The following is an 18,250-nucleotide window of genomic DNA, read 5'->3' as shown; positions in this document are numbered from 1 at the left end:
TAAACACTAGTCACTTCTTTTCAGATTATGCAGGACATTTCCTGATGGCAGAGGTTGCTTCCTACCATTCAGTTAAGTCAAACGAGGGTTACTAATAGCATTTGTCTTACCTCACTGCTGGGATATTTTTTCCCCTCCACTGCTTCAAGTATGTTTATTAAACAAATAGAAAATGAATGAAATAAATCTCTGCAGGTCCGAACACTGCTTGGCGAGTGAGGGAAAGGAGATAAACTAAGGTTCTTGCAAGGTCACAGCCTACTATACAGAAGTTTTGAACACTTTATGCAAGGTGGCTTCAACACTACCTATAGCATTCAACTTCAGCAATAGGGCCTCGCCATCTGAACTATTGACATTTTGGCCAGATAATCCTCTAGGGTTGGGATAGATCATAATGTACTATAGGAGGATTATCAACGTCTCTGGCCTCTATCCACTACATACCTGTTACCTTCTGCAAATTATTGCCAGTACAGGTATCTCTAGATACTGCCAAATATCCCCTAGGAGGAGAAGCATTCAATTGCCTGCCCCTGAGAATCCTGCACTAGAAAATCATAATATGATGTAATGAGATAGTACTTTAAGTTTAGAAATATGTGGGACTTAGAATGTCTGCTAATTTCACAGTAGACACATTATGGTTAGCATTGTGGGCTTGTGAGTTCATTGATTCATTCATTCACTTGTGACACACTTACCCCTACTTTGAGAATTAAATAAGTGAAATGAAAAAACAGCACCAGGTCAAGAGCTACTATGCATCACTGAAAGGAGAGCAGCTCAAATAAAATCCCTATGGGCCTTTGGCTCAAACTCCCAGGAATTACTAACTAAGACAGAGCAAGGATGTTCTTCGGGGATACACTTCTTCACTTTTAAGGTCATAGGAAGTCATGTATTTACCGCTCTCATTAGAATACTAGCTTCTAGAACTTTGACTGGAATATTGAATATTTTTCCCTGGGACACTGTCCCTAGTCCTTACCTAGTGCAACAGCTTCCCACTTGGTTTTATTTGAAAAAGGAGATAGGAGAGCCCATCACTCCTTACCTGGTCAATTCTGAGTTCTTCCAAATGCCATAAAACCTAAATCTTCCTTCTTTCAGGATTTCTTTCTAAAGCCCACCCTTTTTTTCCTCACCCTGGCCTGTTCTTCATTCAGCTCCTTATTCGATGTTAGGATGTGGTGTGGTGTGGTGTGGTGTGGTGTGGTGTGGTGTGGTGTGTGTGTGTGTGTGTGTGTGTGTGTGTGTGTGTGTGTGTGTGTGTGTGTGTCGGGGTAGGGGTGGGGGATGGAAGGTTTCATATTTCTGCTACTAAAATACAAGCATGTGAAATATAAGGGGTAGAAAATGAATATTAGCAAAGTACATGAATGAGTTAGTGAACACATCCATTTGATAAGTTATACATTTTATCCTGCTATTTATAAGAGCATCATCCTGATATCTCCTTTAGGAGGGAAGGTCTGGATGTTATTATCTGGCTCAAAGGTTAGCAATTATATCCGCTGAATACATTTTTTTTGAAACCTGGAATAATTTTGGTGAAAGTGTGAACAAAAAATGACAAATTACAGAAAAGATAGACTCATTCTGCTTTTGTTAGTTATGTAAGTTCTGATTTTGACTTAGCTTTGCTAAGGAGAGCTGATGAGTTTCCTAGGAATGTTCAGGTGGTTTGGAATTCAAACAATTTCAAGTCTACCTCTGAAATATACAACAGAGCTGCTAAGTGATGGCATTAAAATCCTACAGGGCCTAAAATGCTAAACTTTATGTGGGTCAGAGAGAAACATACTTTACAGCTGTGTACTGGGAAAATATGACTCAAAGTAACAGTCCTTGTGCCTTGTAGCTCTTAGTCATGTTGATCCTATTGCTCACAGATGGGCTGTAAAAGTGCTTCAGAAATGTGGCCACATGAACTAGGTGAATATGACAACTGCTGGCACTCAGAAAGTCTGAGTATTTTCTATTTAGCTAAACCTTTTTAAAGACCGTTACTCTGACAGAAGTTGAAAGTAATTATGCATTTCTCTGTTATGTAAAGATAGGTGGTTGAAAAAAGAAAGGAAGAAAAAGAAGTCTGAAATTTCATAACCAACTTTGGAACTAATTTCTGGTTCATTTTGGAATACAAACAACCACTTTGGAGGCATAAGAAAGTAAAGACTGAAGCATAACAAGCTCAGATGGGGGGGGGGGAGTGTGTTAGGGGAGGATGGGGAATGGATTCAAGCTCTTGATCATCCACAGTACCAAATGTTTACTTGTGAAACATTTGCATTCAGTAAACCATTTGTAAACTCAGTAGTTTAAAGACAATTTAATTAATCCCATAGTCTCAACATTACAAGAGAAGATGCCAATTGAGAAAAATCTAAGAAAAAGTATAAAAATACTAGAGACATTTTCTATTGTTCCCTCTGCTTGAGCTATATGCAATTCACAATCCTCCACTTTTTGTGAATACTGGCCAATTGGGATCACAGAGCTTTGGACATGAAAGTGACAGGTTATCTACTTGCATGGTGATATAATAGATTAAGAAACTGCTGTCCACAGAATACACATGGCTGCCTACAAGTCTTGCCTAAGGGTTGAGGGCTGCCAGACAATCATGTGTATCTTTCCAGATCATTTGAGTCTTTAACTCCCATTTTTTGCAAGGAGAGCAGGAAATATTTCTCTCTCTCCTCTCCACTAAACTCCTTGTTTTGACACTGTGTGTGTGTGTGTTTGTTAAAGATGCCAAGAATCCGAGACATTCTCCTTTGTGATCGCTTTTTACTGGTAATACCTGGATTCTCTAAAGTTCCCTGTAACCACAGGCACTGTAAAACTTTGCTTCACCATTAGTAGAAAAACCATTACACATCATGAGCTCTGGGTCACATCAGCTGAGCCAAGAATGCAAATAGAGAAAGAGTGGGATAGTATTCTAGTACTCTAAGTAACAAACTTTCCTCTTGGGAGAGAATGGAAAAGACAGGTAAAGGAACGAGAGAAATAATAGATCAGAATCCTGTAAGTGACATGAGCTTCATTCCATGTACCAAGTATCACTCATGCAGCTGCCAAAGCAGAGTTTTGGAAAGTACTTTCTAGAATGGGAATTTGAGTGGCAAATATCACAGTCCAATAAAAATGCTCAGACATGTCCGTCAATGAGGACATAGTGAAATAATAATTGCCCCTATAGGCCATTATGGCCTGGAAAATCTTATTGTGACACATAGATAATGGCAAAGAAATCCTGAGAGTCTAAACAAAACTCAATTCTGGCTGTACATTAGCAGCACTAAAAGTAAAGAATATATGGCTTAGACTCACTATAGACCAATTAAATTAAATGTAATAAGGATGGGTATGCACAGTGTCTGAAAATATTCCCAGATGATTTGGAAGCAGTGTGAAGAGCCACTGATCTGAATTCACAGAACACCACCCTCTGCAGAAGCTATACTCTCTCATGAGTTTATATCACAATGGGGGTTTATATCAGCTACAAAGTCCTCTGAATATGCAATGTGTAGGAGGGAGTGGATGGACAAGCTTGCCATAAAGATAATGTTTCATGCTGACCTTTTGTTGCATACAATACAAGCATTTTGCAGTGTTCTGCTTTCAGATGTTTTTCACTTGCATTCTGAAACACTTATTTTTAACATAGGCACATACACATGCATACACACACAGAGAAACACACACACACACACACACACAAAATGTATCAACTCTTTTTTGCCCCCCAAAACATCATCTACCTTGTTGGAATGGAGAGCAGTGTTCATGAGTGTGACTGTGTTTCATTAGGAGATGTTGTGTAACAGTTGTTATATACCAAATTCTAATTGCAGAAGGAGAAGGGTTTGAGCAGTTATACAGACAAGTAAGGAAATCAACACACAACTACTATAAACCCACCTCGTCTGATTGACCATTTTTACTATTTGGAAGTATTTTACTACATAATATGGCATACTAATAACACTGTTTTTGAGCTAGCCAAACTAACCAAATATCCATTATTTCTTGGATTGAATGGTGGTGGTGTCGGGGCAGTTTTTGTGTAAGTCTTATGATAACTTAGCCAAAATGAAAAGTAATTAACCCCATGTTTCCTTCTAATGAATCAGACAAAACAGCTTCTCTCTGGCTTCACCTGGGAAATGCTCTTTTTTTGACACACCCCATTTTTTGTTTGTTTGGTTACTGGGAGTGATGATCTCTCTCTTTCTCTCTTTTTTCTCTCTCTCTCTTGTTCTAGGCTGGTGCTCTACCACTTGAGCCACACCTTTACTACTGGCCTTTTTACTGGTTATTTGGAGATAAAAGGATCATGGACTTTTCTGCCTGGCTTTGAACAGCAGTCCTCAGATCTCAGGCTTCTAAGTAGCAAGGATTATATGAATGAGTCCCCAGTGCCCAGTCATTAAAAAAATTATTTATCTTTAAATAATGGTACAAATACAATAAATCTTGAATTCCTAACTCCTTCTACCCTTAAGACCAAACAGGAATTCCATTTTTTAACAAGTCTGATCAATAAGAAGTAAGGTATTATGTTGAATGAGACTTTCTTTTTGTCATAGTCTTTCATATGCCCTTTAAATATCTCCAGATTATGGAAGTTTTAAATGTTTTGGGATAACCAACAGACAAAGCTTGAGTCTCCTGATGTCCAAAGTGTATGGAGTGTGGTCTATTTAAGGTGAATCTGAACCTGGAAATCCTCAATCCTGGGAGTGGGGACATTCTTATCACAGGATTTCCATTTCACTATGCTTACCAGGCATCTTGGATTTCCACATCACATGTTCCCTCAAAAAATGACTAACCTCTCGTTATTTTCTTCGTTTTTGCACATTTACCTATTTGTTTCTTGTTTAGTATCTATGTGTTTTATTTCTGCTTCTAATTCTTTGACATCATCATGCTTTGCATTAGTAGTTATTTGTAGTTTATCAAAGTCACTTTGATGTTATTTATATCATAGATGTTTAACAAGGTCATTGTAATTGGTGTCACTTGTAAGTTGAGTGTCCTCTTAACTTGCTAACTTCGGTTGCTGATAAAATATTAAATGTACTAGGACTATGGTCCTGGCTGTGTTAGATACAGGGTCACACTTAAAATTCTCACTACACATCATCACTTTTTTATGACTTCCTCCTAGTCATGTTTATTCTTAACTAAATTATGATCCAAATATTTTCTACTTAGACTATTGATAAAATAAAAAAGGAACTATTTGGGGTCAAATTGCCAAGTTCTCCTTGCTGTGGTAAATCCATCTTCTATCACAGAAGACAAAAGAAGACTGCAAAGCTGGGAAAATCTAACATGCATTTTCACTCTGGCTAGACATCAATGACAAAATGATGTGTGACTCCTTCTAGAGACATGTAAGTATCTTGCCTGTTCGGTTTTTCTTTTTTCTTTTCCTCCTGAGAAGAGATTTGAGAGCTATAAGAAAACACTGCTGAGGTAAAAAGTAACTTCATAGAATAGTAGATGAATTGTCACCACCTCGCAGTGGGCAAAACTTCAGAGCTTTGGGTCCTCAGCCCTAGCAGCAGTAAAGCTGAAGAGAAGGAATCTGAAGTGACCTCAAGCAGCAGCCAATGGCAGCCTGGGAATGTACCTGCCAAGCATGTCAAGACAGTCAGGATAACCTTCATCTTCCCGTGCCCCAGGTCATCTGTATAAGCTCAACAGAGATGTATTTGTTTCTTCCTTACACTGGAGATCTAAAAAGTTCTTAAAAATGAATATTTAAAAATATGTAATAATAGAACACGTGATTCTCCTTTACCTCCAAAGACTGCATGGTCTTTTTTATAAAAATATTTTTATCGTGTTTTAGATAATTTTTCCTTACAAGACTTTAAATGAGGTCAGTGTAGAGAAAGGCAAAGGAAACCACTAAATAATGTAATCCAACCATGTCTTCTCATTCATAACAGACATTAAATCACTTAAGAAGGAATTTCAGAGTGTTGATTTTATTTGGCCTCTGTGCTTTTGATGGATGAAAGTGTGAGGCCCTAATGTCCCACTGCGGATGCTGGGTAGTGACAGAAATGAAGGACCTGCTCTGAAGGACACATGCCAGAAGTGGAGATAGGAAGAGAGAGAAGAGTGAACAGTGAGGTACTATGATAAATATTACAATTGTGATCAAACAAAATATAGCTGGAGCTCAGAGAAAAGTCAACTGATTGTACTGAGGTCTGGATATCTAAGGCTAGCCCTGGTGGGCAGCTCAGGCTGTCAGGTAGACCCTGGTGTTCAGGATTCCCGATGTGTTCCACGCCTGGAGGGGAGTCAGTCAAAGTCTTTCTAAGGAACATACTACATGATAATGTCTTAATGTCAGTCCCTTATAACTAGAGGCACAGAAACTTGCACAAAATAGTTGGGTAGATCAGTAGTAACTAGTTGTTTTAGACTGTATCTTTACTGAAAAGCCTCGCTCTGAGAAATAAGGAAGAATGTTCTGTTGTACTAACCAAAATAATTAGTAATAAGCTCCTTTCCCTTGGTATATGTTGGTATATCCACTTCTAGTTATGTGTTACTGCTAATATAGAAAGTGAAAACACGGATCAAACATTTAGTGGCTCTTTAAGACATTAATGACCTCTTGTAAAATGCATGAGTAAGTCTGTCTTTGCTTCTGGCATTTGTTTTTGAGAACAAATATGTAATCCTTAGGGAGGAAGTCTCAGAGAAATGACTTGTAAGATTCAATGAGCATTTCTCCCACCAGGATAAAACTGAGGTTTTGCTCAATAGCTTCCTGTTTTTACAATGTATGGTGTGGTGGCACGTATGTCTATGTCTATAGAAATTGAGCAGGCAAATTGGAATCCTCAAAGAAGCTGTTTAAAGCCTGTTGAGACCTGCTTCTTCATTCTCTCCTTTCTACCCATCCCCACATAACTAGTACCCAACCCAGGTCCTCTGACAAACCCAAGCAATCCAGTATATTTTCCAGGCTCCCACAACTCAACATCACTCAGTATTGCAGCTTGTCTGGTTCTGTTTCTTGAGACACACCCCTGTTTTGGGGACTTAGTGCTCCCTGCCTTACTGGAAACCTTCTCAGCCTCCACTTTCCTTGAGGCTGGTTTTATATATGATCTTCTTTCCTCACCCACTTGCTAGCAACTGAAGCCTGATCCTATACCCATAGAGCTGTCACTCCCAACACAGATCATGGGTAAAATCCCCATTAACATACTCTGACCACCCAGGCTGAGGGTACCTCTACCTCTTTCAGAAATCTAGTGACACAATTGTCTTCTTGGACTGTGGCTTGTTAAGCTACAGACAGGTAAGGGATCTCAGGAATTAGGAATCCAGGTTTTCAATCTACACCATTTGGGTTGAGACCCTGACTCTCTCATTGCCTTTCCTGTTTAAGCCCAAGTCTTTATATCAGCAAGATCAGTATGATAGTGACAGTAATCATAGTACTCAGTGCATGGAGCCGTTGGAGCACAGCCACTGAGTAGCCTATAGGAGCTGCTGGAGGAAGTGTTCTTTGTCTTCTTACTTCCCCCTGGACATCTAGCACCAAAAATGTATCCCCTGACCCCCAAACCTCTCTGTGAGTCACTTGTAACTATAATAGACAAAATGGCTGTACTGGGCAAAGAAGACCCTGTTAATCTGACCTCTGCTCATGTCCCTGGAAATGGCCATACTGTTCATGGATGCCTAGAGTAAGTCAGGCATCCTCACTTCTCTTAATGTTCCTGCTGCTCCCTCTGCTGACAACCTTTACTTGGGAATATGTTTAGCTTTAGAGACTGCTGAGAATTAGTGTATTCCTCCACTAAATTCTAAAACACTTAGCAGCCTGAGTTCGACTTCTGAATGTCTGAGCATGACCAGGTATGCAGACATGGCTGCACTGTCTAAAGGAATGAATATGGAGAATCCTTGAGTTGGGTACATTCTAGTATAGAATATGAGGAGTAGACCAGAGTCCAGGCCCTTGGGAGACTTTCTTCATCTCTGCTCCCTTACCACACAACTTCCTATTTTTACACTACTCATTCTATCTTTCATTATTCACTATTCCATCTTTCTATTATTCACAGAAAATGAAAAAAAATATAATTGTGTTTGATGGCTGCCATGAATATGATCTAGTACAATAGACACAACCTTTTAACGCAGAATTTATCAATGTCCATCTATGTGGTAATGTCTTCACTGAGCTCAGGCAAAGTTCATATATTAAATACAAGCCTTAAAAGCTTCACTTTTGTATTGCTATGAGATAAAATATGAATCACAGTGTACTCTATCAAAACACATGTAAGCATCTTCAAAATTAGAATCCTGGCTCTTAATTGCCCCAATAGTTAACAATGGTGAAGGGGAAACGCAAGTCTCTAGGAGTATGTACTTCCTGTGTCATGAACTATGACCAACAAGAGACATTTACTCAAGGTCCAATAAAGAAAACAAGATGCCCTTTATATCTGAAAAGTCACCTTTGTTCCCATGAGAGGCAGGAAATATGTGTTCTGTGCAGGTGGAAATCTGTTCTACCAACAAAGTCCCTTGATAGTTGCATAGTACATGGATCATGCAGATTTCCTTTAAGACAAATTAAAAACATTTCCCCCACCCTAACAATGGCTCATATGAAAGCATGCCATTTTATGTTTCCTGGACAAAATGAAAAATAGTTAAAACAGTTTTAAACATTTTAATCTTTGAGTGGCCAACAAAATAGGATGGAATGTTATCAGTTTTATTAACCTTGTTTCAGATAACTAAACTAAAGGCTAAGGGTAAAAGAGACTGTCGTTTAATTCCTCTTCCAGAATAGAGTACAGCAGTGGAGAATAGTGTGGTGTGTGTGTGTGTGTGTGTGTGTGTGTGTGTGTGTGTGTGTGTGTGTGTGTGTGTGAAAGAGAGAGAGAAAGAGAGAGAGAGAGAAAGAGAGAGAGAGAGAGAGAGGGGGGGAGAGAGAGAGAGAAAGAGAGAGAGAGAGAGAGAAAGAGAGAGAGAGAGAGAGAGAGAGAGAGAGAGAGAGAGAGAGAGAGAGAAAACCTGGAAAATTTGCATCTTCTACTAGAAGAGAACTTGAATAAGGATTTCTATGGCATTCCATGTATAGGAATCTGTGACAGATCATTGCCAATACTTTTATGATTATATGATTTTTTTCCAAACTATAAGAGTTCTGAGTGTTAAAAATATTTTTTCTGAATTAGCTTACATTAATAGTACATGAGGGAATCATTGTGATAATTCCATAGACGCATATAGTGTACTTTGAGCAAGTTCACCTCCTTCATTATATCCTTATACTCTCTTTTGTAAACAATGTTTTTATACATGGAGAAAATATATAAACATATACATATGTGTACATATTTGTATTCCTCCGCATCCTTTCTTTTCTCTCCCCCACTTCTAGCCCCTCACACCAGACAGTCCCTGAAAGGGGGGGGGGTGAATCATTGACAATTGTTCTGGGCTGAGTGGTATTGTGTGCTAAGGTATAATATGGAATATACATGGTGCCCCATTCCTATGTTACTCTGAGGCTGTCACCTTGCAGTTGACTCTAAGCCCAGATGGCTCAAAGAAATGGAAAACCATTGGATAAGATTGATTTGGAAGAACTACATGGTATTTCAAAACTCACTAGTAGGGTGTGAAATGACCAGACCCTCAAGTAATCTTTCGGCATAGAAAATGTCTAGAATAAACTTTACCATGTGACTCATTCATTCTTTTAGGGTAGATATCAAGCAGGATGTATAGCTTTAAGCCAGTCTTTGCCATAGCCAGTTCTAAATCTGACTTCAGTGTACTCAGAGTGATCATTTGAAGTTCCAGAAAATATAGCTACTCTGGTCCTGGCTTCTAGCTACTCTGATTCAATAGGTATCTTTTAAATATAGTAGGGGGAAGGTGCAGACATCTGTATTTTAAAAGTTTTCTCTGGTGATTCTGAGGCTAGCCAAGTTTGAAGATCTTCTTGGGTTTTAAAATATCTACAGATTTCTTTTTTTTTCAGTAGGAAAATTAGAATTCAAAAGCCAGTATAGAAAGAAAGAAAGAATATCAACAAAAACTGGGGTATTCCCCACAATTTAACTACATTTTTGTGGAACTAAAACAGCAGCAAATTGTTTAAAGACAACTATTTTAGCACAATAGCCTAACCACTGAGTGGCTATGTATTTGGCAAATTTTGTTTTAGGAAGCTCTTCCCGAAGAAGTATAGTTTGTAAATATATATTTCTCTAGAGTTTTAGATGATTTTACACACACACACACACACACACACACACACACACACACACACTACAGTATTCTGAGTATGAACAAAGAGAGGAAGAATCTTGACATAGGCCATCTTTGTATGAAGACAGCAGCCCTGTTCTCTCTCCATTGCAAATACAACCTGGGGAATCATGGAAGGCCCAGAGCCTCACAGACCAATGTACAAAGCTCCCTATTCCAGGGACCAGCTTTTTCTGGGCATTTCATCACAGAGAACAGACGTTTAAAAGTAGGGCATACTAAGGAGATTCTTTTGGAAGATGAAAGTGTGTGCTATTTTATGGGCTTGAGGGACAGAACACACAGGCAGGTGGCTTTTGAAATTACTGGACTTCCCAGGTGCTGCTCACCATTGCTGACTTCATACTTCAACCTTCTTAAAAATGTAGCCAACACTACTCATCAATGAAAGATCATTATACATTGTGATCCTTTTCATAATTCAAGGATCTTGGGTTCAGCTTGCATAAAATTTTAGCAAGAAATATGCAACTTTATTTAGTTAAAATCAAAGTTGAACCAATTTTTCCATTCCACAGATGGAAAAAGAAAAAAAAGAACTAATTTCTTTCAGTTGAGTGTTTAAGATGAGTATCATTGTTGGCTGAAGTTGAAAATGTTTCAGATGTCCAACAATGAATAATCTTTCCCATTTTGGTATCATTCTTTGGTTAGAAACAAGTGAACAATTTCCCACCAAAGATGACCATAATGCTATTTCACAAGCTGTGAAATCTGAATTCCATGCATGGCTTCTTATATGGCAGAGTATTACTCATCATTTTATGAAGTTATCTCTTAAATAAACAAGCAAAACCAATACCAGTTCCAACAGAATAAGATATTTTATCATGGTACTGAGTGCTTTGAGACAATCTGATCTTTTTATTTCTATTGTGTTAGTCCTGGAGCTTAAACTCAAGGACTGAGCATTGACCCTGAGCTTTTTGTTGATGGTTTTTTTTTTTTTCTCTCTCTCTCAAGGCTAGTACTCTACCACTTGAGACACAGCTCCATGTCTGGCTTTTTGGTGTGCATTGTAGATAAGTCTCCAAAGTGTTCTTGCCCAAGCTGGCTTTGTACTGTGATCCTCAGATTTCAACTTTCCAAGTAGCTAAGATTACAGTTGTGAGCCACTGGCACCTGGTGACAATCTAATCTATTTGTTGTTGTTGTTTTGGTTTTTTTGTTGTTTGTCATGGGGCTGGAACTTTGGGCCTGGGTGCTGTCCCTGAGGGCTTCAGCTCAAGACAAGCACTCTACCACTTGAGCCACAGCACTGATTCCAGTTTTCTGGTGGTTAATTGTAGATAAGAGTCTCACAGACGTTGCTGCCTGGGCTGGCTTTGAACCACAATCCTCAGATCTCAGCCTCCTGAGTAGCTAGGATTATAGGCATGGGCCACAGGCACCTAGCAATCTTTTAAATCTCATGGTTTAGTTCTATGTATATCAAATAAGTATATTTTAAGCATACTTATTTGATATTTATGCCTCAGTAAAATTATCTAGGGTAACTCTAACCTTAAATCCTATTTTATAAATGACAGGTATATACTACATCTATCATTGTATTGGTTGATGTGGAGATTTTATGAACTTTTTGCTCAGACTGGCTTCAAACTCTGATCCTCTCAATTTGAGCCTCCTGTATGACTAAGATCACAAGCATGAGCCACCACACCTGCTGAATCAAGAAAAAATGGTATAAATATGTATTTTAATTTTTCAGTGAAGACCTGTTCCCAGATGTTCTGATTTGCCTCATTTTCCACTTTGATGGTAACTCATTGCAAATCACCAATTTGTCTATTTTTCCTAAATAATCCATCCCATAATATCTGCTTTGAGTACTTTAAAAAATACAGATAACATGTTAAATTTTTTTAGTCCTTAATTTCTTTTAATGTCATAAAAGACGAATTGAAGCCAAGCTGGTAACCATTTTGTTGTCTATAATTTTGGCATTTCGTATATGGTTCTATTCCCAAAGCACATCTTCTTCATTTCACATCTGGAACACAGTGAAATAAACAGATGTTCCTCAAATTACCCTGGGATTATATCCTGATAAGCCCGAATAAGTTGAAAACTTGGAAGTAAAAAAATGTATTTAATGCATCTCAGTCATTGAATACCACAGGTTAGTCACACTTACATTGTACAGCATCTTCTATTTTTCTGTAATTGTGTGGCTAACTGGCAGCTAAGTCTTGCTACCACTGTTCAGCATCTCAAGAGAACATTGCACTACATATTACTATCCCAGGAAAAGGACAAAATGCAAAGAATGATATCTTCAGAATTTTTAATGTTGAACTATTATAAACTAGGGACCATTAGCAGTCTGCTCATTCAGACTGGCTACCTTTTATCATCATATCCTGTATTTTTACCAGAGTAACCTCCCTTCCCAACCCCTCTCATAAAACAACACAACCAATGTTCCTTACTTCAAGTGTCTTCCATAGTTTCCTATGGTGGTCATGATAAAATCCAAACTCATCATGACCACTGGATTAACAACTCTGCCATTTGCCAGGATCACTTGAATTCTCAAATTCCAATCAAAGTGGTTTGCTAAAATTTCCCTGTGTGAAACTTTATCATCTTTATTCCTCTTTTATTAGAATGTTCTCTTGTGTTTGCTCAACTACTTGCATTCCATCCACGACCTATCTTAAATTATTCACCCTTCATACTCTTCTCTGAGTATCTTTGATGCATCTTTCTTCTATATATCTGTTGCTACTTACATTATTATCACTACTTACATTATTTTTACCATACAATGTTCAATATTATTTACTTTTGATTTAATATAGCATGTATTTGATCTATTTCCAAAATGACTATAAGTCTCTTCAATAGAGATCTCATAAAAGAGTATACCTATTTAAGTAAGGAAGGGAAAGTGTAAAACAATATGTGTGAGAGAGAAAGTAACATGGGTTGATAACATTTAGAATCTAGCTACATGTTTTCCCGCAGTCAAAGCAAAATAAAGGATCCATTAGTTATTTGGTAGTAATTTAACCATGTGGTTGTGTGTATTTTTTGATTTAAAAAAATCTATATGAATCTACTTCACTAACTGTGATATTTGGAATAGCTAGGGTTTATTTTTAAAAAACACAGCAAATTGATTAGGTTAGCATTTTACAATATCTTAATAAAATGATCAGTAATGAATGATACATCAAAACTGAACATTTGAAGCCATTTTCTTTATCTAGAAATCTAAATATGTAAATGATCAACATCTGAATATAAATGTGAACTAAAGAAAACTTAGAGCTATCAGAGAGAAGTCCAGCAACTAATGGCTCATGCCTGTTGTCCTAGCCAGAGAGAGGTTGTGATTTGAGGACAGAAAGAGGTTCAAAGCCAGCCTGAACAGACAAATCTCAGAAATTCTTATCTCCAACAAACCAACAAAAAAGAAGTGGAGATGTGGCTCAAGGAGTAAAGCAATAGCTTTGAGTGGAAAAAGTTAAACAAAAGTTCAAGGCCCTGAACTCAAGTTTTAGTGACAGTGTAAGAGCATTCCTCCACACCCACACCAGCGATAGTAGAGGTAATGAAGGATTTGAGCATGAAAAAAATTAGAGGAAACAGAGAAAACTTTTGTAGTTGCAATATTTTTACGTAAAATGTCTACTTAGATTTATAATAATGCAGAACAGCAAACTTTTATCAGAAATTTCACTGGAAATAAACTATACATTTTAATTTGTATCTGTCAGTAGTGGAATAGTTGATAATCTTCCTTCTTCAAATATAAACTTGTAAAATATAAATAAACATAAATATAGATGCCCCTCTATAATTAGCTCTTTTGTGGGACTGAAAGAATATGTACACATACTATGTATTTCTTCACATTTTTCACATTTTATATCAGGAGTTCATTTCTACTGTAGAGTTTTTTTTTGACTTGTACAGAAGTGTGTGTGTGTGTGTGTGTGTGTGTGTGTGTGTGCCTCAAGGCCTGAGTGCTGTCTCTGAGCTTTAGTGCTCTGCCACTAGAACCACAGCTCCATTTTCAGCTTTTTGGAGGTTGGTTGGAGATAAGAGTCTCACGGACTTTTCACAGGCTTTAAACCATAATCCTCAGATCTCAGCTTCCTGGATATACAGGCATGAAACATTGGTGTCTGATGAAAAGAGATGGTTTTTTTAAATCAAGAACACTCTAGTTAGTTACTGTCCAACCCAGATTTCATGATGATAGTAGTTTCTACATTTCTACATCTGGGCCATCCAACTGAAACAGAAATATTCTATTGGTTTCCTTGTCCTCATATGCAGAGCATTCGAAGGGTGGCTAGTATGACTGAGAAACTGAATTTTGAGTTTTATTAAATATTACTTGAAGAAAATTTAAATTGAAATAATAGCCACAAGTGGGTCATGAATACAGTATTGTACCAAACAGCTTTTACCTGAATGCCTGTTTCTAAAGCAGAGCTTCTTTCTCTTGGTTTGTACCTTTAGTAACAGACTCCACTGTTGTCTTCATTGGGTGAGGTTATAAGCTGTCATGCATTCTCATGAAAGCTTTGCTTGCTTGCACTTATTATTTTAAGAGCTCTACACTATCCAAAATGAAATTCAGAGAAATTTATTATTTATTGTCATGGCAACAGGGAGAGGATCATTCCTGTTTCTGTCATTAGGTTTATACTGGAACTCAAAGATAAAACTTTACCAAAGGGAAGTTTCTATGAGCTAGACTAGAGGTGAGTCAGCACAGTTAGAACAGAATTTGCATTTGCAGTCAGATTCTCTCCCAGCAGAGCATTCTCCAAAGTCCTGGGGTGGGGGGTGGGAGGGGTGGGAGGGGTAGGAGATCTCATCAAGTGGTCCTGCCAAATTCTTCTCAAGGTGGCTTTTCTCCTTTAACTTGCTTATTTTGCTTACAGTTCTAAGATCAAATGGGAAGAGTTTGATTTCCTTAATGACAGCAGTCGCTTTCTCTAGCCTTTTTTTCCCATTTCTTTTCTTTAATTGGAGGATCTGCCACACGTGGCCTTTGAAATGCTATTTTGTAAACTGCTATTTTTCCTCTAAGATGGTCATGCTTTTTCCCCCCATCTGTTGGAGACTCTTTTCTCTCAAGGGCCTTTCTTTCTCTACTTAGTCACGCTATGTGTAGAGCCCCACATCCACATGGTTGGCCTTTCTGACTCATCCCGGGAGGTTCATTTGCTCCAGGGAATCCCGCTCCCACTGCAATGGAACAACAGGGAGGCTCCAGTGAAGGGAGCCCAGTCTAAAATCTGCCTCTTTTCCTGGCAACTTTCCTTTCAGTCCAAAGCTACACAAGATGGGAAAGAAGCAAAAATAAAAATAAAAATGTCCAAAGCTACACAAGATGGGAAAGAAGCAAAAATAAAAATAAAAATAAAATGCCCCCTTTCCCTCTTCAAGGTAATGTTTTTTATGAATAGGTTTTTTAAAAAAGCAATTCTAAAGTCCAGTTTATAAGGTACCTTTCTTATTGCTACTGCTTGTAAATATCCCATAATCTGGCTAGTAGAAAAACCCACAAATGTTCCAATTTTTCTTTTTCCACCACTAGCAAGCCAAGAGAGTCCATTCTGACAGCCACACTTTCCTTCTAGTTTCAGCTTACACTGCTCTTCCTTTTGAAATATATTATTCATAAATGTGAACAGTCACTGAACGCACCTCCTATCCATAGATAGAAGGTGGGTGGGTGGAAAGGTCTCATCCATCTTATTGGCTGCTCTGGGTTTGTACAGAACCACATCTTTACACTGTCACCCTAAAGGCCAGGGTTTTCCTTAGTCCTCAAGGTTCCTCCAAGAACATCTTCTGCCAATGATGACTCAAGTCCATGATTACCCAATGTAGATGGGTTCAGGCAATAAATTTCTCCAACTAGTTTTGCTAAAGGGTCAAAGTTGAATAACATAATGATAATAAAAATAGGACTACTGTGTCAGATTTAACTTTGGCCAATAACCCAGGCAATTAATCTATTAAACATATCCCAAAAGTATAACAAAACTGTTCTAACTTGAATGTCCCCCTAGCTCAGAGGAGGCTGACCTAATGAGCCACTACAGACACGTTCGTTCTCCCCATCTAACTAGAGTTTTCTAGAGAAGAACTCAAGAGGTACACTATGGTTTTAGTTTTGTCAACTTGCTCAGCTCCACAAAATACCAGGTTTTTCCTAGTGAAGACATCTTTCATTCGCATATGTGTACAATGTGTATTATATACATATATATGCATATTGTATATAATACATGTATTGCAACAGTGTATAATGCATATTGTATTGTTATGTGCATTATGTATATAACACGCATGCACCATACATAACCACCAGTCTTAGACATTTCCACTCATTTTATTCTTTTTTTTTTTTTTTTTAAGAGAACCACGTAGGATTTTAGCCGGGAACGCATGCCCGCTGAGCGTGCTGCCTCTCACCCTTGGCACATAGCCTGACAACTTTATTTTAACGCTTTATTCCCATGTGCATAGAAGAATCCGTCCAGGGACTTTCAACCTGGGAACGGACCACAGCCTTCTCCCCTTCCCAGGAAACGAGGGCTCATCTGTAGCTGAGGGTCAAGAGGTTCCTTGGCTAGCAAAGTTGCATCAACTCCTAGGAAACTCTTTTGAGCTAAATTCCAGCTGAACTACCCAGCCGGAGGGGGGAAGGGAGATGTGACATTTGTGACGACCTCAGGAGCTCCCACACAACCGTCTCACGAATTGGGGTGTGTGTGTGTGTGTGTGTGTGTGTGTGTGTGTGTGTGTGGCGGCGATGCACACCTGCGTGCCAGAGAAGGGCTTTGGGACCCTCCCTGCCCCTCCCCCGTCCCGACACGCCCGCCCCTCCCCGCAGCAGCTCCCCGTACCTTGACCACGTCGTCGTTGAGATGCTTGGGGTCGCGGTTGACCAGATCAATCTCCTTGGTGTGTGCGTCGTACACTTGTTTCTCATTCACCTCGTCTGCCATGGCCTTATTATTGGGCTTGTAGATGTTGCCCTGTTCCCGCACCGGAACCGTGTAGAGATGGCCCTGCGGAGGACACACGGCCAAGAGTCGGGGTGGGGTGGGGGGGTTGGAGGGAGGGTGACAACCACGACGGAAAGAAAAAAATCAAAAGCAAAACAAGCGTCAGAAATCAGCCTGGCGACGGAGGAGCGGACCAACTTCGAGCTCGAAATCGAGCGAACCGCTTTCCCCAGCGATGGCTACGCGCACAGCAAACTCCTGCGCACCGCCAGCTTTTTAAGAGGATCCAGAGGACACCACACCCCTCGGTACCAGGCAGGGAGCGCCGGCCTCCCCCGCCCGCCGCCAGGGGTCAGGGCGAACCCCGCCACGCGCGCGCCCGCCCGCCCCGCGGCCCCAGCCCCCGCGCCCGGCCCGGGGCTCCCCTCCCGAGAGCAGGAGGCGGATCTCCCTTCCCTCCCGCCCTGCTCCCCGCCGCTCCACTCCCGTCCACCACGCTGCACCTGATCCACCCCCCCCCCCCAACCATCCTGGTCTCCTTTAGACCGGTTCCTTTTATTCCTCCCAGTTAAAACCAGCGAGACCCCCAGACCCACGCAGCATCCCCATTCTCCTTGCGCCCTGGCGCGCCTCTTTAGCACCTGCTCGAGTCCCCCACGCTTCCTCTGGTCCCGCTTACTCCCAGCAAGGCTCCTGGTCACTTGCTGTGGTGGTCACCATTCCACATGCTCCCATCTCTGGGACGAGAAAGACCTATAACTGCCTCCCGCTGCGTGACTCCCAGGACCCGCCCTCAGGTCAACCCCAGGCTGCCCGCCTGAGGCCGAGCAGCTGACTTTAGGGAGGGGGGGGGACCGAGGTCTCCCGGGTGCACAGATTGCTGGTGACAGGAGGCGAACTGCGGCCTATACAAC

General features: G+C 39.9%; 1 protein-coding gene across 2 annotated transcripts in view; it reads right to left on the bottom strand.

Annotated features, from left to right (window-relative positions):
* Window positions 1-18,250, bottom strand: part of Cav1 (caveolin 1) — a 32,950-nt gene that overhangs the window by 13,405 nt on the left and 1,295 nt on the right. Inside the window, exons 1-2 of one of the 2 annotated variants that reach the window (XM_069996615.1) lie at window positions 17,978-18,065; window positions 17,235-17,399 (exon numbers count right to left, since the gene is read on the bottom strand). In XM_069996615.1, the coding sequence (XP_069852716.1) occupies window positions 17,235-17,336 (102 nt within the window). In that variant the 5' untranslated portion in view covers window positions 17,337-17,399; window positions 17,978-18,065. Of the gene's footprint in view, window positions 1-17,234; window positions 17,400-17,977; window positions 18,066-18,250 lie in introns of those variants that run through there. The other variant, XM_069996614.1, reaches the window with a different exon arrangement.

The sequence above is a fragment of the Dipodomys merriami genome, unplaced genomic scaffold, assembly GCF_024711535.1.
Source record: "Dipodomys merriami isolate MVZ:Mamm:240054 unplaced genomic scaffold, mDipMer1.0.p SCAF_5, whole genome shotgun sequence".
In the NCBI taxonomy this organism is placed as follows: Eukaryota; Metazoa; Chordata; class Mammalia; order Rodentia; family Heteromyidae; genus Dipodomys; species Dipodomys merriami.
The sequence above is the reverse complement of the archived record's forward strand: the minus strand, read 5'-3'. Positions and strand labels throughout refer to the sequence as shown.